The following is a 26,118-nucleotide window of genomic DNA, read 5'->3' as shown; positions in this document are numbered from 1 at the left end:
AATTATAATATAGTAATTGTTAGCAATGACTTAAACAAAAAGTTTTATTTTAACTGACAAATACTATATAATAATTTTAACTTTTTCTATGACTGTACTCATTTTCTTACTGTTTTCTTTGTTTTTTATACATTTTATATTTTTGTGATAAAATAAAAAACTTATAATTGTTCTGCTTCTGAACACTGATGAAAACACAAGAAGATGGGCTTCATCAACAATCAAAAATATATACATTTATTTTACAAATTCCATATTATTTGGGTGGCTCCCTTCAGAGAATTAAAAATACAAAATTATCTTCATCGAAGTCGATGCTTTACATCCGGCGTTCAGTGGCAGACAACTATTTGATACAGTTTTACAACACATGGCTTTAGCCATCTGGTGGGAAAGACTTTAAAACAAAACTTACAACAGTTACTTTTCTCAACAACTGAAATTTAGAATAGTGTGATTAAACAAAATATGTGAACTGTTTGCAATTTGAAATTAATATTGAAATGTACAGGTTTAGAATTTTCTACAGTGAAAAGTTTTCATAACTTCAGTATTCAAAAAAGTATACAGAAGCTAGACGTTAAAAATGTATCCAATGAGCGAGCAAAGCGAGCATTGCATTGCGAAGCAATCCGAAATGAACTGCGAAAGCAGTTCCGGGGGTTGGCGAGTGCCAGCGAGCAGGGGGCGAAGCCTCCTAGTATTTCAATAAAATTGTAATTTACTTTAAGTGAAGAGAAAAATACGTTTTTATTAACATTTGATATCTTTGAAGAAAAAATATCCAAGCAGTTTATGGAATTAAAATAAAGCCAAATAATTAAAGTGTGATTCCATAAATTCAATTAAAAAAAAAGACTAATTCTTCGATAAACTAGTAGTTAAGTTTATTACCGCACCTTGACGCTATGTATGTTAGGAGGGGTAAAAATCATTGCCATTTTCTCGTGTCCGGTGTTTTGATTAAAAAATAATAATAATAATAAAAAAAATATAAAAAATTTTAAAAAACTTATTGTATTTTCTTATGTCCTAGTATTTGAATGAAAATTCTTTTATTTTTATTTGTGGCATAAACTATCTTTGTTGATTAGAATTAAAATTTGATAATAAGCCTAACATTTTCTTTAACCCTAACATTTGTTCCCTAACATTTTCTTTACATTTCTTTTTGTATACATGATTCATACATTTTTTTTTCATATACATGAACACTCGCTGCTTGAATTTCATGTTATGAAAGAACTATTTTTAAAGTCTTCGAAAAAAAACGACGTCTAAAAATTATGCATATAAGAGACGGTAAATTAAAATTTAAATTTGATAAAAACAAAGACGTTATCAAAATTGAACGAATCATTATTGATCAAAGCAAGAAAAAAGAGTTAAAATCACCAAAACCAAGTTTATCAAAGAAAAAGTTGCAAGGAAGTTCTTAAACAAACAAACAAAGCGCATTCCCGTTTCGATAAATAAATAAATTGGGCATTAAGTTTATTTTAACTCCTCCTTTACTTTGATTGAACCCTATAATAATCATCTGATTATGATTTTTTTCAAAGATAAACAAATGTTTTTTACAAACGATACATAACCTCGATTATAAACATGATTTTTAAATATATTTTTATTATTTTAGGTGTTTTTCTCGCAGCAGCAGATGACGGTAAGCTTTTAATTTTAATAAAAGTTAAGTAAAGTTTTAATTGAAGTATTTTTAACTTAGTGTTCAAGCAAAAATTATAATATTCAAAAATCATAACATTTTGGTAAATATAATCAAGACTTTACTAACACACAAATTACTTATTAACCCTAAAGTAATTTATTGAGAGTAGCTAGAGATATCAAGACTTGAATAACACACAAATTACTTATTGACACTAAAATAATTTATTGAGAGTAGATAGAGATATCAAGACTTTAATAACACACAAATTACTTACTAACACTAAAGTAATTTATTGAGAGTAGCTAGAGATATCAGGACTTTATTCAAGACTTTAATAACACGCAAATTACTTATTAACCCTAAAATATTTTATTGAGAGTAGCTAGAGATATCAAGACTTTAAAAACACACAAATTACTTTACTAACACAAAAATTATTTATTGAGAGTAGATAGAGATATCAAGACTTTAACAACACGCAAATTGCTTATTAACACTAAAATAATTTATTGAATGTAGTTAGAGATATCAGGACTTTATTCAAGACTTTAATAACACGCAAATTACTAATTAACCCTAAAATCTTTTATTGAGAGTAGCTAGAGATATCAAGACTTTAATAACACACAAATTACTTATTGACACTAAAATAATTTATTGAGAGTAGATAGAGATATCAAGACTTTAATAACACACAGATTACTTAATGACGCTAAAATAATTTATTGAGAGTAGATAGAGATATCAAGACTTTAACAACACGCAAATTACTTATTAACAATATAATAATTTATTGAGAGTAGCAAAATATGTTATAGAGTGAGTTCTTTACGGTATCACGAGCTAGTAATTAAATTTCTCAAGTTCAAACACGGTAAATTTAATCAAGATTTTAATTACACATAAATTACGAACACTAAAATAATTTATTGAGAGTAGCAAGAGATGTTGTAGAGTGAGTCCTTTACGGTATCACGAGTTGATAATGATAAATGACCATTTTTACATTCTCAATTTCTGTAGCAGTTAACTGTTTTTTCTACAATTAGATAATTCATTTCGTAATAAACCTAGATAAAGACGAGAAAACTAAGAAAATTGAACCTAGATATGATGATGACCATGATAATCACCGCCACCACGATGATGATGATGACGGCGTTCCTGATTATTGTCCGAAAGATAATGGAATGTTTCCGAATGATAATGATTGTTCAACATTTTACAACTGTATTGATGGTCAAGCTATACTCCAAAGCTGTGCCCCTGGTCTGTTGTTCGACAAGGAAAAGAAAATGTGCAATTTTCCAAATCAAGCAAAATGTTCTAGTAAGTTAATATTTTTTTTTTTAAATAATGATTAAAACTTTTCATGAATTGAAGTTTCCTGTTCTTGGTTAATCAGCGTATACTTAATTCTGATTTTTAAAAAAATTGATTAAGCCAGTTGAAAGCGATAAAGAAGTAAGCTTCTTCTACATATATCCTCAGTTGAGTTTTTTTTTCATTGTTGTCCCACTGTGGACTGATCGTTAAGACGCAATTCCCAGCAGATCACCGAAGTCAACATCACTGGCTGCGGTCAGTGTTCGGGTGGGTGACCACTTGGATCAGTCTGCGTAGGGACCAAGGGTGTGTGGAATTGGTCCTCGTTAAAATGTTCTACCGTAAAATGATCGACTTCGCGTGTAGGTCGTCGAGCTACCGAAGCGGGGGTGCCATCCCCTCTGCAGAAGATCAAAATTGTGATGGCATGTCTTCGGATCATCCTCAAGGTTGTTTCCCAGACCGTCGCCAATAGCTCACTGTGAAGCTCTAGTGAGACTTAAATGAACTACAACAATTGTCTTGAGATCGCAGACAAGTTTAATTTCGCAGAATTTATTTTATTGCTTTATTTAAATACAGTTCAAGACAAAAGAGCACATTATATACAAATGTTTATAGAACAAACATGGATGTTTTTATTCTTAGAAAGTAACGCTTTTTTCTGAAAATCACGACGTTGGCAATCTTTTTATGTTAACTATAAGATAAGAGATATTCCTCAAATTAATGTATTAATCCCGTACGCTCTCATACTTAAATTTTTGAAGTAATTGCGCATGCGCTCCTGGTGTGCACATTTTTAATGTTAATAGCGCAGACTTCAATATCCAATTTCACAATTTATTTTAATAAATTTTATATTTCTTAATTAAGTACAAATTGTCTTGATATTTAAAAAGGATATAATATATTCTTCCAATTGTCTTGATATTAAAATCGATGCAATTTATTTTTTACAATATTAAGTATCTGTCACTTTCCCTTACAGACATGTGTCAAGGTCCAAATGGTATGTTTCCTAGTCCTCATCGTTGTGATGAATATGTTCTCTGCAACAACAATAAGCCAAAAGTTGTAAGATGTAAAAAAGGTCTTTACTTCGATCCTAATTTGCAAGTGTGCAACTATAAGGGCCAAGTTCTTTGCAATCTGCGTAAGTCTTTTACTAACTAATCTTTCATATTTTATAATATATTTGTTTAAAAAAAACGGGCCTAATAGTTATAATAATATTATACTGTGCCGGGATAGCCTGGTTGGTAGGGCACTGGGACCATGTCCAAGAGTTCGTGGCTTAGATCCCCGCCGGCCGAAGACTCCCCGTGTAGTAAATGGTGAATGATGCACTTTAAATCTGTCGAGTCGTAAAGTCCTTCATGTTCCCATAAAAAATCAATACCTCTGGGGGTATTGATTGAGGTGTCCCCTTGTCTTCTGGATCGGTTCAAAATTACAAGGCTACGGAGTTGAACATTAGTAGTCGTAAACCCAAAAATTGGGTCGGTTGTTCAACGACGTATATAAAATATAAAAATACACCGAAGAGCCATTACATTATGACCACCCTGCTAATAACTTGTAGGACCAACTTTAGCCCTCAAAACTGCTAGCACCCGCCGTGGCATTGATTCCACAAGGTGCTGATAGGTAGTCTGAGGTATCTGGTACCAAGCGCTCACCAACTGGTCCTGCAATTCCCTCACATTACGAGAGGGTAGCGTGGCAGCACGAATTTGGTATTCCAAGTAGGACCACAAATGCTCTATTGGATTAAGGTCAGGTGAATTTGGGGGACAAGATATGACTGGAAAGTCACTGGAATGTTCCTTGAACCAATCCATGATGATTCGACCCTTATGACATGGTGCATTATCCTGTTGGTAAACACCACCACCAGCAGGAAAAACTGTTGCCATGAATGGGTGAACCTGGTCTGCAACTATGTTCAAGTAGCTTACAGACGTCAGGGATTGTTCCATGAGGATTATGGGTCCGAATGTGCCCCTTGAAAACATTGTTCTTGGGCGAGAAACCATGAAAACCTGGGCGAGCCCATTGTTATAGATGGAGGGTGGTCATAATGTAATGGCTCTTCGGTGTAATATTATACTAATTTCAAACTTATTCAAGCAATGTCATGTATTTATAATAACATATGAGAAGTTATGAAAATCATTTATCGGGATCATGTACATGTTTTCAAAATATCTGTATAATCATTTAAAAACAAAATCCTGAACTTCAAAAATAAAAGTTATTAATGCTTAAAAATTCTTCCAATTTCATAATATATTTTTTAATGTCATTATTTAAAATATTTATGTGTTTTAATTCTAACGCCTTAATTTTAAATATTTCTGAACAAGTATAATATTTCCATTATTATATGCTCAAGGATTATGTTTTTAGTAATTAGCATCTAAGATTTATGTTTGTTTTGTATAAAAAAATTTGCTATTGTATATATATAAATATTTTTTATAGTGTCTTATAACTCAGTTGTTACATTGCAAGATTGTAATAAAATTTCCAGTTTGTTAATAAGTAACAAACATGGTTTTTTAAGCTAAGTTCCGTGTTAGAAAATAAAAATTAACATTGATAGGTGACATTTTCTCACACTAATCTTCTTAACATAAAATAAACATAAAGGTAAAGACCGTATGAATATAATTAAACTAAATTCGTGCCGAACTAAAGCCATAAATATAGTAGGTCTTAACAAACAAGGGCGCCGGAAGGGGGGTGCAAGGAGATGCACTTGCACCCCTCTGGCTTTTTTTTTAAACAATTAAACGGATGCAGAAAAACAATTTTGTTATAAAATTTCTTTTAAGAATATTTTTATTCAAAAACAAATAATAAAGTAATTATTGATACACAACAATGAAATTTTTTTTTAATCAAACAAGAATAGTAATCGTCTTGTTTGCTGTCCAAATCTGTTTATAACTTTTTCAATGAATTCTGAGTCATCTTTGATTCTTTTCTTATGCACATTGAGCATGCACAAATTACTTAATTTCTTGTGAGACAATGTAGACCGATTCCATGTTTTGATGCGTCGCATTGTACTAAAAGTGCGTTCAATAGTGCACAGAGTAGATGGATGAGTTAGGCCAATTTTGATTGCCTCCGCTACAGCTGGATAAAGCGGTGTGCCCTCAATTACTAAATCGATGTATTCGAAGGAATCATAAGAATTTTCTCTATTCCATCACATTGCGTACCACGTTGTAGCTTCAGTGATGAAATTCGGTAAGAGCAGATCTTTATATATATATATATATATATATATATATAGAGAGAAAAATTCCTTGTCAAAAATGAAGCCAAAACAGTGTACACTTTAGGAATCGTAAATTAATATTTAATCGAGGAAAAAACATTGAATTTATAATGTTATGTTGTACTAAGTAGTTAAATTAAACATTACATACTTTTCTTAAAAAAGCGTCTAGCCATAAATGCCAATAAGTGATTAAAACAATTATCAATTTATTTTCATACCGTTGCAATCTTTTTTCATTAAAAATCGCTACATTGATTGAGAAAAAACTATAAAAATCACTCTAAAACAACAGCTCATTTTCGCTAAAAAATGCTGTAAGTAAATAAAACCGTTCCCGCAATTTTCTAAAACCTTCATGTTCATTGAAAATATTTCAAGCTTTCTTAAAAGTTTCTGCAATTTTCTTAAAGTCACAAAGTTTGGATAAAATTTTTAATCAAAGTTTTCTTTGTATATTATCGTATCAATAAAAGATATTGAATAAATAATAGTTTACACTTTTTGTGAGAGTATGTATCTGTTTTCATTGCTGGCATGTGATTTTAAAAATTTCTCTCATATNTATATATATATATCTTCTAAAACTCAATAAATATCAACACAACAAATACCAATCTTAAGCGTGCACAAGCACGTTAGTATACGAAACTACGGTTTGTAGTTATTTGTGTTTCAAAGTCAGTAGCTATGCCAGCGCCATCAATAGTTTCTCGTGGCAAAATTTGCAAGTACCAGAAATTCGTACTTTTTTTTTTAATATCTTGTTAACAATGAAAAAATGTATATTGAAAAAAATTAACGGATTAAAGTATAAGTAATAACAAAACAAAATGTAATAACAGAATATTTGTAAATTATTTTTGGGGGGGGGGGTTAGTTTGTTACAGGTTTGCACCCCCTTTTACATTATTCTGCCGGCACCCTTGTTAACAAATACTAAAGGAGTTACATAACATCTAAAAAATAACAATGCCTATAAATATACTATGATGTAAATTGAATTTTTAAACTACGATCCGTCTACCATTGAGGACATTTTGCACGCATTCCATATAGGTATTAACCAGATTATGTCGATATTATACATGTCAACCAGACACTGCTGACTTTTAAATTTAAATCTCTTCCGTCCATCCTCTGAATCATCCTACTTATACCACTGGCTTATGAACTTTTCTATTTCTTTTAATTAAATAGATTTCTAAGAAACTCAGTTTCGGAATTTTTCAGGCAGCAGATTTAATAGCAATAAAAATACAATGTTTCTTTAACTAGGTCAACTAATTAAATAAAATCGCGGTGGTTCAGAGGTGATAAAGCATTTACCTTCCAAACAGGTGAACCGGGTTCAAACCCCAGCTGTGGCTGATCGATATGAATTCAGCATCCGGCTCGCACCGACCATAGTGCTGACATAAAACATCCTCAGTGGTAGACGGTTCCTGGGTTAGACTCCCCTTGCTGTCAGTCTAACCGCGGGAGGTTCTCGTGGTCTTCCTCTCCATGTAACGCAAATGCCGGTTAGTTCCATAAAAAAAGTCCTCCACGAAGGCAAATTTCTCCCTATACTTGATCCAGGAGTTCATTTGTCTTCTGGATTGGGTTCAAAATTACAAAGCTACGGAGTTGAACATTTGTAGTCGTATACCCAAAATTTGGTCGACTGCTTAACTACGGTTAAAATAAAAGTAAAATAAAGTCAAATCTAATTTTGACACATTGCATCAATTGGTTTAAAATATTGGGCTATCAATTTACTTAACTTGTAGATGTTGTTCTTATTAAAAGATCAAGTGGAGAAACATGATTCTTCCCGGATTATGGATTTGTATCCTGCCGTCTCTCCCCCCCTCCACAATTCCAGCCTCTGCACACTGTTCTTCACATACAGGTTAGGGTGTCCTGTAGCCACTGTCCTTAATTCATATTATTAAAATTCTTGCTGAGAATTTAAATGAAAAAAGAAATAACAACAAAATAAAGTAATATATTGTTAATAGGAACTTAATAGCTAAGCCAGGGGAAAAAGCAAAAACAGTTATTAACACATGACGCATCCTTAATGGAGAAGCCGAGAATTAAAAAAAATCAAAACCTCTTTGATTGCTGTATGATTCCGATAAGAAAGTTGATTTCCAGAAACAACTTTTTTTAGGTTTTGATGTTTTTAATTCTATCGTCTTCTATAGCGATTAGTTTGATTTTGAGAACCTCTTTGTGTTCTTGCTTGCATAAACATCAATTTGCGACCGTGGACGTGCCTATTTTTAAACACTTCGCTTCTGACAAGGATTCTAAAAATAAACATTAAGGGTGATGATTAAGAAACATCCTGCATATTACATTTTGTACTTGTTCATTCATTTTGTTCTCCCTTTTAAAAATACATAATTATGTTTAATATTACTTTTTATATTTGTGAAAAATAATAGCTTGTTTTTTTTTAAAATCTTTTTCAGCCAAAAGAAAAAAGAAAGACAAATCAGGTAATTATAAAGATGATGATCATAAGAAACCTACTGTTATTATAAAGTACATAGAAAGCTCTAAATCACGCGGAACTGATAATGACGACGACGAGATGAAGGCATTAGCTGCGGCAAGTGTCAAGTCTGTTTGCCCCAAGGCAAGAGGTTTATTTGCACATGCTGAAAATTGCAAATCATTTTACCAATGTTATGACGGAGAGGTAAAACTGAAATCCTGTCCCCCGGGTTTGTTATTCGACGATTTTAAGCATTCATGTGCTTATGAAAAAGACGTAGATTGTGGCAGTAGGCTCGTATTTCATAAGTAAAAGGTTTCTTTTATATTTTTAATACTCGCAGAATGGACACCGGTGTCTCTTTTATATATTTTTTTCCTGACGCTCTAATTCCATGAAAATATATATTTTGGCATTTTTTAATTATAAAAAACAGTCTAACAATTACTAAAAAGAATCTGTTAGATTATCGGAATTATATTTATATTAAAATATTAAATAAAAAATTGTTCAGAATTTTTTAAAATTTCTATTTTAAAATTTATCAATAATGTATTTCGTAAGTTAAAGAAATTTCAATGACATATAACTGTTTCTCTTAGATCTAAATAACTGCAATTAAGTACAAATTTAAAAAAATTATTGTTTGGAAGATTTTATAATTAATGCAGAAAACAACACCGGTGTTTCATGTTGTATTTCATAATCATAAATTAATACAAAATAATGAAAAAGTAATTATGAAAAAATTTTTTTTTAATAAAGATTCTGTATCAAAGGGATATAAAGCATGTAACGAACATCTCGGGGGACAGTGTTGGTAAATGCTAATTATTTTGATACATAAGGTATTTAGTAATGACCGCTCTTAAAATATTTATTTAGAACTGCTGCCGAAAATTTAGTAAAATTATATGCACTTTGGGTGTCACTAAATGATATTTAAGATGAGGAAAGAAACTGATCTGAAATCTGACCGTTCACTATTGAGGAGGCGGAACAGGGAAAAAAAACGAAATTGAAAAGAGGTCATACCAACGAATTTCATTTAGCAATCAAACTAGTTTTGCTTTTTGCCTTCCTCACAAGTGATTCGTCATATTTTGAATAAGTTTTTTTCCTCTTCAGTTTTTATTTGCGACCCCTTAATATATATTTTGTTTTAAAAACCGGATTTTGAAACAATATAAACAGTGGTGATTGCAGAAAATTATGTATTTTTTATGCAAGGTGTCAGAAAGAATGCGTTTTGCTAGCAAGTATCATTTTATAATTTATAGTACATATTTAATATCAGTTTTCTATGTTTATAACATTCTAGTTAACAGTATGAGTCCCAAAACTGTATTGTTTTAATTTATTGATTTTTATTTATTACGATATTTCCTTTTTTGGAGACTGATTATTTCTATTAATTCACTTTATTTGACCTATTCTCTTAGAAGTAAAAAAAATTTCCATTATAGGGTATTGCCGTCAAAATGACGCCAAGCGAGTAATATATTTAAGCAATTTTCTGTGTCAGGTCATTCTAACGCACCATATTACTGAAGATTTTCATTTCTTGTTCGTAAAATATGCTTGTAAATGCTAAAAAAATAAATTACGTGAAACATTTATTTTGTAGTTGGCATTTTCGCAGTCAAATTTCAGATGCAGAGAATTTTACGTTAAGAATCCTTAACTTATTACTTTACACTGCATGTAATTTTCGTCTTAGTTTTTCAAAACAACTTACATTTCATGTTGTAAGAAATGGGTTTAGGTCATTTTAAATTTTTAGAAGGTGGTAAATCTTGTTGCCTACTGTTTTAAAATACACTTTGAGAATTCTGTGAAAGAGTTCTACTACATGTCCCATTATGTGTTTTCACTGTATGTTCCATAATTATCATTCTAATGTACATTTTAAAACCACTGTAAAAAAAAAATAAAGTAAAAAATATTTTCGATAGGGGTTGTAAATTAATATTTACTTGAGAAAAAAAATGTTACAGATATCTGAATGGTTATTTCAGTTTATTTAAGGATAAAGCTTAGAAGCATTTCCGAACATTTTAGTTCCAAACAACAAATAAACTGAATTTTGCTCTGACCGATCCATATAATGGTTCGTCAGTTTCTGATAATGTTTTATTTCTCTCACTTAAATACTAATTTCTGAACATTAATGCATGTACTGATTTACATTTAAATATACATTTTTAGTACAAAATGTTTTTTTAAATCTAAATTTTTCATATTCTCATTAAATTTAAATGTAATTTTTTTTAATTTATTACAAATGGTTTTAAACTAGAATTCAAAGTTTCTCAGTACTTCTAAGAATATATTAAAATTTGCTTAAATTTAAAAATTTTAAAAAATTGAATATGTTTTTTAACAATTTTGTTTATTATTCCATGTGTACATATAGATGCCCTTCTGTTTATTTATTTCTGTGTGAAAACACTTTACCAACATTGCATAATGTTGTTGTTTATTAAAGTGAAACTTATTTCATAATTGTGACGAATATTTTTGAGAATGAGAATTGTATTTCAATATAATTATGCAACAGTGCAGAATTGTTTTATATTAATTGGATGATTTTTATGAAATAAAGAAAATTTTCTAAATGTTTTGTTTTTTATTAATTTTTAAGCATTGAAGAACATTCCGTTCTTCAATCACATTCAATAACCTTCAATCATTAAAAAATAACTAGAGGTAAAATGATTAGAATAATTGACGTTTAAAATCTTTAACCGCCTTCTAAAATTTAAACTGATCTAGATTATAATTGTAGTTTATATTCTTAAGAATTATTGTATGCTATATTTAGTTTTGGCGGTATTATATTGCAGAAAAACTCAAAAGACAAAACAAAGAAGTTATTCGGAAGAACTGTAGTAATTTGAACATAAAGGGGAAAGGTTAAAAATACAAAATATCCTAAGTTCGAATTCCCAAAAATATGCCTTAATTAAAAAATAACAATAAATACTCTAACTCTGAGCTGTATTTAACTTAGATATTTAATATCTCTTCTAAGAATTACTTATTTTTAATTAAAATTTTCGTATAATATTATAATAAATAAAAAATTCATAAGCACTTGGGATGATATGATGATTAGCCACATTTCAGACTGATTAAGAAAGTAACAGAGAACTCCTGTATAGCCAATAAGATGATTCTAAGTATTATGTTATCCAATGGAAATTGCAGATGCTTGCACCTACCTCTCTCGAAACAATATTAAGGATTAATTTGAAGTAAAATGTCACTTTTGGAATCTCTTAAATCCTTTATGAACACTTTAATTGTACTCAAACTAAAAAATAATGTCAGAACCTTTCCGTCAAATTAAAATAGTTTTACTTTATTTACAAAATATTTGGTTAATTATTTAATTAGGGAAATTAATAAGTATAGAAAGTAGAGATGGTTTTTGATTTTCTCTGGATTAGCCTTCAATTTAACCAAATTTATGAGAAAAATTTCGAATGAAAGATCAAATTGGTGTTGGCAGAAAAAGAAAATTCCAGGTTTGTCATCAGAAATGTTACTTCAGCGGTTCCCGAAAGGGGTTCCGCGTAACCCTAAGTTTCCGTGGAAAGGACACAAGGGCTCCGTGAGTTGGAACTCTTTTTTTAACTTGTAAATAGTTTTGTAACTTCTAATAGATTTGTGCCCAACCAATAATCGAATTTTTATCTAATATTCAAGTTAACAGTTGGGCTGAAAAGTTCGTAGGCTAACATAGAAAAAAATCCATTTTATTATTCAATATAGTTTCCTTCAAGGGCGATACAACGATTATAGCGGTCATATAATTTGTCGATACCATTTTAATAGTACGATTTGTCTCTAACCTCAAAATAGGCCTTTGTTTCGGTGATTACTTCTTCATCAGCTCCAAATTTCTTTCCAGCAAGCATTCTCTTGAGGTTTGAGAACAGGAAAAAGTCGCTGGGGACCAGATCTGGAGAATACGGTGGATGCGGAAGTAAATCGAAGACCAATTCATATAATTTTTCCATCGTTTTCATTGACTTGTGACACGGTGCATTGTCTTGATGAAACAGCACTTTCTTCTTCTTCAAATGGGGTCGTTTTTCTGCGATTTCGTAGTTCAAACGCTCCAACAACGCTATGTAATAGTCGCTGTTGATGGTTTTTCCCTTTTCAACAAAGTCAATGAATATTATACCATCAGCATCCCAAAATACTGACGCCATAACTTTGCCAGCTGACTGTTGCGCCTTTCCACGCTTTGGAGTTGGTTCGTCTCGTGCAGTTGGTTCGTTGGTGCGTCTCGGCTGACGGTCGATTGGACTCCTGTGTGAAATTATGGAGCTATGTTTCACCCATTGTCCCATATTGACGCATAAATTCGGGTTTATTACGATTAAACAGCTTCAAACACAGCTCAGAATCATCAATTCGTTGTTGTTTTTGTCCAATTGGGAGCTTGTGCGGCACCCACTTTGCCTAGAGCTTTCGCATACCCAAATATTCATTCACGATATGTTCAGCACGTTCCTTTGAAATCTTTAGAGTCTCAGATATTTTGATCAACTTCACTTTACGGTAATCTAAAATTATTTTGTGGACTTTTTTGATGTTTTCGTCTGTAACAGCCTCTTTGGGGCGACTACTGTGTGCATCGTCGTCGGTGCTCATTTCGTTTCGTTTAAATTTAGCAAACCACTGCTCAATGGTTGATTTTCCTTGTACAGAGTCCGAATAATGTTTCCCAAGCCAAGCCTTGGCTTCAAGAGTATTTTTTTCGCTAAAAAGCAATGCTTTAAAAACACACGAAATTCCTTTTTATCCATTGTTTTTAAACTAACAAAAGTTGCTTTACTAAAAATACTATATCTCACAAACTAATAGTCCGACGACAGTTGTCAAATTTATACACGTGTCTTTCAAAGGTTAGAACTAACTAAAAATCATAGATATTTAATAATAATAGCCCCATCTATGTGTCAGTCAACGAACTTTTCAGCCCAACTGTTAGTTTCATGATATTATATTAGTAAAATGTCAATAAAAAGAAATGGCCAATTATAAAAAAATATTTTCTTGCAAAAACAACATATTGAAAGGATTACTAAAATGACATGCATTTACAGATGATTGCATCAGTGTTTCCCAACGAACTTTAAAATTCAAAATAAAATTCTCAATTTCAAGAATGAAGAATTAATTTTTTTGATAAAAATTATCACAGTTTATAAGTGTTCTCCGTAACCGTGATTCAGCTAATTGTATTCAAAATTGATTTATGCGTATGTCAAAAACTACTAAGCTAGAAGCTGCTGTAGACTAGGGAATTCAACTACCTAACATAAAATCTAATTTTAAGACAATTATTGATGAAACAATAAAAATAATTTCGTATTTCACATTAAATGTACCTAAATTAATTTGTAGTGTATTTTTTTTTTCTATTAGCATATACACACTTGCTAATGAACTCTCTTTAATAAGCCAAAAGAAGTTCGATTGCTTAGAGTTCTGTAGCTGAAAAGAATTGGGAACCTTTTATTGTCGCCATTGTAGCCAATCTTTTGATTTTCAAGGACCACCATGTCGAAAGTATTTAGTCTCGAAGATCACCACTTCATCACCACCAAAAGAAAAAAAAAACCGCAGATCATCACCCCATCAACACAAAAAGAAAAAAAAGAAAGGAAAAAAAAAAAAACACCGCAGATCTCCATCAAAAAAAAAAGGAAAAAAACTCCGAAACCATAGCATGTTTGAGCGATTTCTAAGAATTTTACTAATTAAAAACTAACCAAGGTGGCAAGTTTTAAACTGGATGTATATTGTACATTTTCAATCAATTAACTTAAGCCGCAGTGGCTCAGGAGATAAATAATTCACATTCCAATGAGGTGAACCGAGTTTGAATCAAAGCGATGACTGGCCGTTACGATTTCCGCATCCGGCTCGCACGGACCACAGTGCTGACACAAAATATCCTCAATGGTAGACGGATCATTGGCTAGAAGTAGTCCCCTTGCCGTCAGGCTAACCGTGGGAGGTTTCAGCGATTTTCCTCTCCATGCAACGCATTTACGGGTAAGTTCCATCAAAAAGTCCTCCACGAAGACAAATTTCTCACAATACTTGTTCCTTTGTCTTTTGTATTGGGCTTAAAATTACAAGGCTTAGTAGTCATCAACCCAAAATTGGGTCGGCTGCTCAACAACGGATATAAAATAAAGTAAAATAAATTGATTTGAGCCGTGGTGGCTCAGGGGATAGAACGCTCGCGTTCCAATGAGGTGAACCGGGTTCGAATCCCTGCGATAACTTTTCCGCACCCAGCTCGCTCCGACCACAGTGCTGATATACAATATCCTCAATGGTAGACGAATCATGGGTAAAAAGTAACTTGCCGTAGGTTTTCGTGGTTTTACTCTCCGTGTAACGCAAATGCGTTTTAGTTCCATCAAAAAGTCTTCAACGAAAGCGAAATCTCTCCCAATTCTCCAGGAGTTCCCTTGTCTTTTGAATTGGGTTCAAAATTGCAAGGCTAGGAAGTTGAACATGTCACTTAAAAAAGGATGTTCGAATTGAGCATTTATTGAAGTACAGTCAAACCCCGCAATAGTGAACACGGCTTATAGTGAACTCCCGGATATAGTGAACGAAATGTTCGGTCCCGTGCCTTGATATACACGCATAATGTTATTTTTTGTGTGGATATAGTGAACTAAAAAAGTGAGGAAGTTGGATGTAATAAACTTTTTTCTGACTTCGACAGAATTTTTTTCTCCATTTTTTTTTGTAATAATTTTGAAATTTCTACTTCAAAATAAATACATATACCGATTTTCAGAACCATCTATAGAGGGGAATGTAGCGATAATCATTTTTCTTGTTTGCTTCTTTTATCTCACTTTCCCATCCCTAAACAAACCAAACAGATGTTTCCAACTCAGGCAGATGATCCACCTTTAAGGTGTCAGTGGGATCACTATGCATTTTCTATCAAAGGGAATGAGTAATTATTCATTATTGGTCAAAGGGTAGGGCATTAATATGTGTTGATAAGACCCTCATTTCAACTCCTTCCTGCTCTCAGTTCAGTTGAAAAAATCCTGCAAACAAGTGTCTCAAATTTAACTATGGCGAGCAGTAAACGTAAAACGTTCTCCATTAATGATAAAATGGGCATAATCAGAAAAATTGAAAATGGATGCAGTCAAGCTGATATTTTCAGGGAATATAAACTAACCATATCTGCAGCTTGTAACATATGGGAAAATATGCAATTAATAATTTCTGCTCATGAAAAAAATTTAGATGGCAGAAAAAAGTTGAGAAAAGCAGATCACAAGGATGCTGAAGAAGCATTACTGAAGTGGTTCACCAATCGAAGAGGCCGCAATTTTCCACTATCTGGACAAATGTCGATGAATTTGCTACGAGATTTTATGAAACTACTTTTATGTGCTCGAATGGCAGGTTAGACAGGTTTAGAAAGCAGAATAACAGAAATTCAGGAAAAATTATCTGAGAGTCGGGAAGTGTTTCCTTATCTGATGTTGAGGATTGCTCATCAGCTAAAGATTACAAATTTGTTTTTTGTTTTTTTGTACGCAAGATGAAGATTGATGAAAAATAGCAGAATTTTTGCTACCACATAATGTTTTTCAGTCATTTATTTGAATAATGTGTAATAAAGGGGAGAAGTTTGGGAATCATTAGTTAAATTGCCTGCGTAACGGAAATAGTGAACTCCCGGTTATAGTGAGCCGAAATTTCGGTCCCTTGAAAGTTCACTATAGCGGGGTTTGACTGTATAAACTTTAAACTTTCTCGAAATTTTTTATTAAAATCCGTTTAATCGTAAGGTCGAAGATATGTATTATTACACAATAGAGATTTACTAAGGTCAAATATATATGTTATAAATGTTAATATAGGTTATGGTAGTCAAGGAAAGTTTGTTTATCTCATATATACATATCCATACCTATTTTTCCTCTTGATTCAACCTTTAGAAAATAATAAACCGTTCCCCCACGAATTAGCTATATTATCTCGATATTAATGAAACTGCATTTTATCGGCTTATACCAAAGATTTCATAGTCAAGATTTTATTGATTTTACAGTTTTGATATTAAAAAAATCAAAACAAAAGATCGAACTCTGAAGAATTCAGTAATATCAGAAAAATTTGTAATTACATTGCAAACAATCCGATTTCCATAATATTAAAATATTTATTTTCCTATACAAAGTAATTCAGAAAGAGCCGTTTATATATATATTTTTACAATCGTTAGCAAAGAGCCGCGATGGTTCAGGGGATAGAGCGTTCGCCTTCCAAACCGGCGAACCTGGTTCGAATCCCAGTCGAATTCCGCATCCGGCTTGCACCGACCACAGTGCTGACGTGAAATATCCTCCGTGGTAGACGGATCATGGTTTAGAGTTCCTTTGCCACAGGTTAACTGTGGGAGGTTCTAGTGGTCTTCCTCTCCATGTAACGCAAATGCGGGTTAGCTCCATCAAAAAATCCTCCACGAAGGCAAATTTCTCCCGATACTCGATCCAGGAGTTCCCTTGTCTTCTGGATTAGGTTCAAAATTACAAGGCTACGAGTTGAACATTAGTAGTCGTAAACCCATAAAATTGGGTTTGCTGTTCAACGACGGTTATAATAAAAATAAAAAACTTAGCAAAACTGAAAGCAAAAAAGTATACATTTAGGGGTTTGCAAATTAATCTGCAAACAAGAGGGGAAAAGAAAACGTTGTCAAAATCTCACAAATGAGAATTAAAGAAGGCGCGTTTAATAAATGTCATAACAGGTTTAATTGGAGGTAGAAAGTGTTTATAAGTCGATACGTTGTATAAAATGAACTCTTACATTTGATTCAGATATATTTCTGGTACATCGAGTGTATCAGTCAACCACTTAAAAAAACAAAATATAAAAAATTTTTAAAATTGAAAAACGTAAAAAAATTATTGCCCGCAAACTTTCTCAAGTTAAAATTATTTCTCTCATATATTTACCCTCAAATGAAAAACAGAGAAATCTTTTTTTATGCGTAATGAAAATATGATGACAGAAAATGCAAAATAAATCGTACATAGCAAATTTAAAATAGTTTTTAAAAGGAGTAAATTTGAACAGAGTTACTCATATCTATCTCATTGTTTATGATGCATTAATATTATAACATAATATATTATGACATAATAACATAATATAATTACATCCGACTTTATTAACGTTGTATAAGTCAACCCCCTGATTTCCGTAAAATTTTGGGAATTTGAATTGTCGACTTATACACTAGAATATACTGTAATCTTCTTTCAACTCTTTTGTAATCATACCTGTCTTGTTGTTTATTAAATCCATCTTTTTGTACAGCAATTTGTCAGATTTTCGATAGTGTTTTTATTCTTCTTAGCTTAGATTAATTTTCAATCCCCAAAATGTATACCTTACCTTCATTTTTCTTAAGGATTCTAAAAGCACATATTAAAGGCGGTCTTAAAGAACACCCTTCATTTAAACATCTTAAAACTATTAACAGTGGTTAAGCGTGTTCCATGTGTAAGACAATTATTTGTTCTATCTAGTATTTCTATTTTAACTTTTATTCTATGCATGTGCAGACCGTGGCCAAATTATTATACGCACTATAAGATTCTATGGATAATCTTAATTAATCAGATGATACTATACAGCTTTATTGTTTTTACACGGCTGAAACCGGTTTGCGTTCGTGTATCAATTGGTTAACATTGTAATGCAATACGTTAAAAATAAATACTAACAGGAAGTATATAAAAATCTCCTGAATAAAATCCCATTACATGTATGTTTAAAAATAAAAGTACTGTATACAAACTCGTGCAAATCATGTAATTATCAAAAACCCACAGTGCGTCTAATAATTTGGTTTAATTATTATAATATACTAATATAATAGCTGAAATAATAAATATTCTATATTTATGTAATATATCGTCTGATTTATACAATCATCGAATTTATATTATAAATTATCTAATTTAAATCAAATGATACACGAACGTAAACAAGTGCAAACCGGTTTCAGTCGTGTAAAAACAATAAATGGTATCACCTGATAAGTAAGTAGTATCACCTGATAATAAAATTTTTACATAGAATCTCAAAATGAGTCTAATAATTTGGCTAGGGTCTGTGTGTGCTATTTGTTTTTACGCAGAAAACTAAGTAAAATAGTCCTTGTTTTAAGAGGTATTCGTATAATAATCCTTCGCATTATAATTTTACTAATTAATATAGGTACTTTTAATGTATATATCCATTCCAGGTAAATATATTCCAAGCAAACAGTGTCCCAAACCGACTGGAATATTCCAAAACAGTTCAAATTGTAGCACATTCTACATGTGCAATGGTGGTGAATATCATTTGCAAGAGTGTCCCAGAGGATTACATTTCAATAGTAAAAAAACTGAATGCACGTTTCCAAAATACGCTAATTGCAAAAGTGAGTATTATTTGCCTTGTAGGTTTATTGGGTAAAAGTAATAATGAGAAAAAATTGATATTTAGTTAGTTATATTTTGTTATAGAAAACACATCACATTGTGTTAGTCAAATTAATGAGATTTTTGGCAGTACAAGAAGTTTAAAAAATTAGCAAAAACTATTATATTCTAATTGACGATGCTTTGAATAAATTAATAGACATAATTATTCACTCATACTAAGAACAAAAAAGGTTTACAAAACTATGTGCAGTTTTTATATAATAACTTGAACACATTAACCCTTTGGCATAGATGTCCCTATTATATATTTTTTTTCGAAAGCTCTAATTACAAGCAACAATATATTTGGTATTTTTTAATTTTTAAAAATAGTCTTATAGCTATTAAAAAAAATCTGTTAGATTATCGGACTTATATTTGTACTAATATATAAAATCTAAAAAATGTAGTTAGAATTTTTTTTTCATTTAAATTAAAAAAATTATCACCAAATGAATTTGTAAATTAAAGAAATTTCAATGACGAATTTCTCTTAGATATAGACTGCAAATAAGTGTAAATTTATACTGCAAATAAGTGCAAATTTGAAAAGTTGCAAGGAAGTGAGACGTGTTTCGAAGATTTTGTTTTTTAACGCAGAAAAAAAAGCAGTATTTCATGATGTTTTTTATAACCATAAATTATTAATATGCTAAATATAATATTTTTCATTTATTTTAACCTGAAATTAATGCAAAAAAAATGAAAAAAAATATGAAGAATATAATAAACAAAAATGCTGCGTCCAAGGGTTATAAAAAAATCCAGAAAGCTGCTATCTTACTTTTTCAAACATGAACTACCACAGACCTTCTAAATTTTGGATTTATGTAAAAATTAAATAGTTAATTAAATCGAAACACAATCAATATCTAAAGTTTTACATTAAATGTCGCAATAAGTTAGTCTTAAGGTTTATTCAAAATTTTTGACAGAATTGATGCAAATGGAAATATATTATTATCATTGATACAATAACTCTCGAAATTGAGTATAAATTACATAGCCTCTACCTAAAATGTTTAAATTTCAACTTTCTAATCGATGTATTGATATAAATTTGACAACATTATAAAAATAAAAGTTATGTGACACAAAAATTGTACAAAACTTTTCTGGTTCATTTTATTATTTGGTTGTTTTATGACACAGAAGAATTAAACCCTATCTATTTATTTAAATTACCAGTTAATAACTGTCACCAACATTTTAAATTTCGTATTGATGTAAAAATAAATTAATTATAAATTAAAACTCAGGTAATATCTAATGGTATATATCGCAATAAGTTTGTCGTAATGTTTATTTAAAAGTTATGAGGAAATTGATAAAAAATGAAAGAATATCATTATCATTGTTGCAATTGCTCTCAAAATGTATCAATTAAATAGACACAATAGAGATTTACTANCTACCTAAAATGTTTAAATTTCAACTTTCTAATCGATGTATTGATATAAATTTGACAACATTATAAAAATAAAAGTTATGTGACACAAAAATTGTACAAAACTTTTCTGGTTCATTTTATTATTTGGTTGTTTTATGACACAGAAGAATTAAACCCTATCTATTTATTTAAATTACCAGTTAATAACTGTCACCAACATTTTAAATTTCGTATTGATGTAAAAATAAATTAATTATAAATTAAAACTCAGGTAATATCTAATGGTATATATCGCAATAAGTTTGTCGTAATGTTTATTTAAAAGTTATGAGGAAATTGATAAAAAATGAAAGAATATCATTATCATTGTTGCAATTGCTCTCAAAATGTATCAATTAAATAGCATTTGACTAAAATTTATCTAAACTATCTATTTATTTATTTTAATTGCAGCTAATAACAAAAACACATTTTCAGGTAAGGAAGAAAAACCTAAGCCCCCTCCTACACAATCAGGTATATATTACTTTATTACCTATTGCAATGATTTTGATTTAGTAGAGCAGCAATTCCCAAATGGTGTTCCGTGGAAGAGTTAAAGAGGTTCGATCAGTCGGTATTTTTTTTACCACCAGTGATTATTAGATCCATCCTATAATTCATTTAATGCTTCGGTTGCCTTTATGAAATCGGCAAGTGAAATATAGTTCGCTCACCAAGAGTTGGCACTTGGCTCCGCCTTCATCACGTGGTATCCGACGATACTATTTCCCTATTTTCGGGAGAAGGATGTGAACGATCCTGAAAAAGGTTGCTATTTGGCGATCGTATGACAAAATATTTATCTCGCAATCTTTACGTGCATTTTTTAAACATTAAATATGTCATAAATTTGATATTTCTCTCTTTAGAATAAGTAGTCTGTCCTTTTTGAGACATTCTGCTGGGAAAACAGCAGTTTTTAATTTTAAAATATATTTAATTAGCTAGAGTAACGAAAAGTATAATAACAGATGATAAAGCGAAGTAAGTGATTGAAAAATAATTCACTTTTTGCGTTGGTGCGCATTAAGGGTTGTCTCAATTTGAAGCGCGGAGATATTTCTCCTCTTACTCCCGCGCAGAAATGAACTCTTCGTCCGAGGAGGTGGAGCCAAGTGCCAACTCCTGGTGAACGAACTATACAAATGAAGTAGGCATAGCATTTTTGAAAGGAAAATATAATATTTTTATAACAATATATTGAACAAATTATGAAAAGTACAAGTACTTATAAAATATTACATTAGTATTCCCTATCGCGCTTTCCTATTTTTTTATTAAAATATAATAACTAAGTTCTTTAATAAAGAAATATGTTTTTTTCCAAAACCATTTTTAACGTTTATAACAGTTCTTTTAAGTTTTCATTTTGAATAAATCGTAATTTGTCTTTTTTTTCTTCCTTCTCATGTACAGTCTCGAGCCAAATTATTAGATACAATATAAGATTCTTTGTAAAATCTTAATTATTAGGTGATACAACACAGCTTTATTGTTTTTTAAGCGGGTGAAACCGGTTTGTATTTGTTTACGTTAATCTATCAATTGATTAACATTGTAATGCAATACAATAAATAAAAATAGGAAGTATATAAAAAAATCTCCTGAATAAAAATCCATTACATGTATGTTTAAATATAAAAATATTGCGTACACACACCTGCAAGACATGTAATTATTAAAAAATAACAGTGAGTCTAGAAATTAGGACTAAATTCTACCGGATATAATAAATATTCCATATTTATATAATATATAATCTAATCATCAAATTTAAATAATATATCAGCTAATCAAATCAATTGATACACGAACATAAGCAAGTGCAAACAGGTTTCAGTCAAGTAAAAACAATAAAGCTGCATAGTATGACCTGACAATTAAGATTTTACATAGAATCTCATAGTGTGTCTAATAATTTGGCACCAAAAATAAATTCATTACTTGACTAGGTTATAGTAGCCGGAAAAAATTGGGAACCGCTGATGTAGATTAGTAATACTTAAATCAAATTATTTTGGTTTTCCTCCCTAGCTCGAAGGAATGCAAAAAGCAAATACTGTCCAAAGATGGATGGAATATTTGAAAATGAAGCCAATTGCAGTAGCTTCTATTTCTGCGTCAATGGTATGGCCTACCTTCAGGAATGTCCACAAGGTTTAGTGTTTGATATACGCAACATAAAATGTGATTTACCTAAAGTCGTAGGCTGCAAACGTAAGTTATTTCATTTTTCTTCCTAAATTTATTTAGCAATAAACTAATTGAGAATTTATTTATTAAGAGTACCTGATTTATCATTAGGCATTAAGCGCTCGGCCCTATCCCAAATTTTGATTTTTTTTTTGTTTTGTTTTCAAATATAAGGTTATAAAAAATTAATAAGTATAAGCTCAAATTAACTAATCATAATTTACTTATATTTTAAATTAAACCGGTGAGTAATTTTTTTTTCTTCCGTTGTATGAGATTTTTTAACAGATCTTAAATATTTTTGCGTCACCGATTTCAAATCTGCAATCGGCTTCTCTCTTCAAGCGACAGATTTTTTTAAATGACCTTTTTAGTCTGTTTCTTGTTGAAATGAACAAGTTCGAAAAATATATGACAGGGAGTCGTATAAATGTTGCTACAACCTTTTATGGAGAAGTAAGGGAGCATCATCAGAATTAAAACTGCACATAAACCCATGCCAGGGAATGTCATCATACGCCACTAGAGGCGCTTTCATATTAAGAACTGTTTCCTTACGTGCTTCTGAACAGATCATAATAGGGTAAGCACCCCTAGCCGCGTATGAAGACATTTCCAGGCATGATTTTTTGTGCGATTTTAATCCTGATGATGTGCCCTAACTCTACAAGAAATTTGTCACAACTTTTACACGGTCTACTGTTATATGTAACTTTAAGAGCATTTTGTATGTGAACATTCTGTAAATTTGGTTTCAAGTTATAACGAGTGGGGCTACAAGTCTTTCTTAAATGACATTTTTAGCCTATATTTTGTCGAATTTAACGACAGTTCAATACCACAGCACATTTATTTCAAGATAAAACTCCGTTTATTAGTAAATTTCATTGAAGAAAAGTAATAATTTTGTACGCAATTGAAAAAGGTATCGAGATTCTCCGTGACTGATAGGACCACAGATCGGATAGTGACCAATAGAATTAAAGCTATGATCTCTGTAGTTAAAATCTTTGATCACGACTCCTATATCGGACTTTCCCGAAAAATTATATTCGATTTAAATTTTCTTTGATTCCTCGAAAATGCCAATATTATAACTAAGTAAATGTTCAAATTTAATATTTGTATGTCTTTTTCTTTAGATACGATTAAAAAAATACAGTCTGGCCTCTATTTAACGAAGTCGCTAAATCCCGATAAAAAGTTCGTTATATAAAAATTCGTTAAATAGAAAAATCACCTTTTGAAATACTTAAACAACACATAACAGGTTTTAAATTCATAAACGCTAGACATAATTAAAATAGCGATTGATACACCTGTATTTTGTAAACTAGTATCTACTATTTATTTTTATGAATCTTAACCATAAAATAAATCTGCATGGAAAGCAGGAATAGAGCAAAGTATTATCCAATACATGCTACATACATTTTCAACTAAAAGTAGCTTAATTTATGAAATTACAGCTGCATTTATCGTAAAAGTAATTTTAAACATAAATTACCACATGCGTTCTTAAGTTTAATGGCTACTGATAAAATCCGTTAATTTTGTCTGAGTTTTCGTTTGAAATGCAAACAAAACGGGAAAGGGATTTGGCTGTTTTTTCTAAAAGCGGTGGCGAAAGTATATTCAGGGTCAATTCCCCCATAAAATGCGTTATTAAGTTTGAAATATTTCGGGAAATAGGAAAAGTGGATTTCAAAGAAAAGTTCGTTAAATAGAAAATTCACTTCGCAATTTGGAAGTTATTTTACGAAAAAATTTCCAAAATGTTTTTATTTCTTCGAAAAAAATCGCAAAATAGAGAAGCTCGCAAAATGGAAGTTCGTTAAATAGAAGTTCGACTGTATTTGATTGAAATATTAATACATAACAGATAAAGAAATAGAGTGTTCGAAAGAAATTTAAACCAAGTATTAAAACTGTGCAAAGAAAACTTAATAGTAAGAAAAGAGCTGGATATCAATACATAGGCAAACTCGCAAATTTATAAACGTTTTATTACTAAAAGATTCTTTAGGGAATATTTTGGAACTAGGAAACTATTAGGAATGATGCATAGAATCTATTTATATGTTTATTTAATTAAATTTTTAAATGAGTCAAATAAATTTAGTTTTGGATTTTATGAACTTCTTTATTAACTGGCTGAAACATATTGAGACTTTCCTATTTCTGTTATATAGATAATCTTAGTAAAAAATTGAATAATCTGATTTCGCTTACTAAACAATCTCACCTTGTATCAAACCATTAACCCAACATTCTTACGTTAGTTTCTCTTCTATTAATCTCATCACAAGGAAGTCCTTAATTTAGGTTTAAATTTCACTGCTACTTCCAAATTTTCCGTCACCAATATTATTGTCCCTCAGAAAATCTTCATCGGCCATGTCGTATGATTATGCGGCATGTAAAAGATCCCTGGAGTGCCTTATTGGCTCTTGGCATTTCCGGCAAAATTAAATTCCTAGTGCACTTTAGCATCCAAATACAGGGTAACAAAAAAGTATAGGGATCACTTTTGTAGTCATCTACCACTAAAGTTTTAAAACCTTTTTACATGTATAGCACACTGATCTAAAGCTCGGTTATTAGACTTTCAATTGCAATACTATTTCATAAAATCATAAAAATGCCTTTGAAGAAATTTGACAAAAAGCTGATTGGTCTAGTGCAAGCATTTTCAGAACTTCGATGGAGCCACAGGATTATACAAACCCATTTTAAAAGGAAAGGTATTGTGATTTCACTCAGCCATATCTGTCGCATCAAGAATTCAGAACTCGGATCGATGCAAAATAATGCAAAACCAAAAAGAAGTGGACAGCCAAACAAATTGAAGAAATCAGATTTGCAGAAGCTTGATAAGATGACATCAAAACCGGATCCACCAATACAGACAAGCATGGCTAAAGCTCTTAACGTGAGTCAGCAAGTTGTAAGCTATCAACTAAAACAAAAGTCGAAGAAAAAATGCCATAAAAAACCTAAATGTCATCATTTAAGTGAGAGATCGGTGCAGATTAGGAGGCAACGCTTATGGCCTCTCTACAAGCTTCTCTGTAAGGACAGATGGCGAAAGTTCATTACAACTGATGAAGCTTGGATCTATCTATCTGATACCAATGCTAAATCTAAAGTTCAATATCTTAG

The 26,118-nt window shown here is 31.0% G+C and overlaps 1 protein-coding gene across 1 annotated transcript in view; it reads left to right on the top strand.

The window, feature by feature from the left end:
* LOC107441530 (chondroitin proteoglycan 2-like) overlaps positions 1-26,118 on the top strand; it is a 46,558-nt gene that overhangs the window by 15,005 nt on the left and 5,435 nt on the right. Inside the window, exons 3-9 of the mRNA XM_016054830.3 lie at positions 1,640-1,666; positions 2,747-3,001; positions 3,990-4,154; positions 8,753-8,779; positions 19,109-19,288; positions 21,199-21,237; positions 22,798-22,980. Of these exons, the coding sequence (XP_015910316.3) occupies positions 1,640-1,666; positions 2,747-3,001; positions 3,990-4,154; positions 8,753-8,779; positions 19,109-19,288; positions 21,199-21,237; positions 22,798-22,980 (876 nt within the window). The remainder of the gene's footprint in view (positions 1-1,639; positions 1,667-2,746; positions 3,002-3,989; positions 4,155-8,752; positions 8,780-19,108; positions 19,289-21,198; positions 21,238-22,797; positions 22,981-26,118) is intronic.

This window comes from Parasteatoda tepidariorum, chromosome 6 (genome assembly GCF_043381705.1).
Source record: "Parasteatoda tepidariorum isolate YZ-2023 chromosome 6, CAS_Ptep_4.0, whole genome shotgun sequence".
NCBI classification, from domain to species: domain Eukaryota; kingdom Metazoa; phylum Arthropoda; class Arachnida; order Araneae; family Theridiidae; genus Parasteatoda; species Parasteatoda tepidariorum.
Note: the sequence above shows the minus strand (reverse complement) of the source record. Positions and strands in the feature narration are given on the sequence as shown.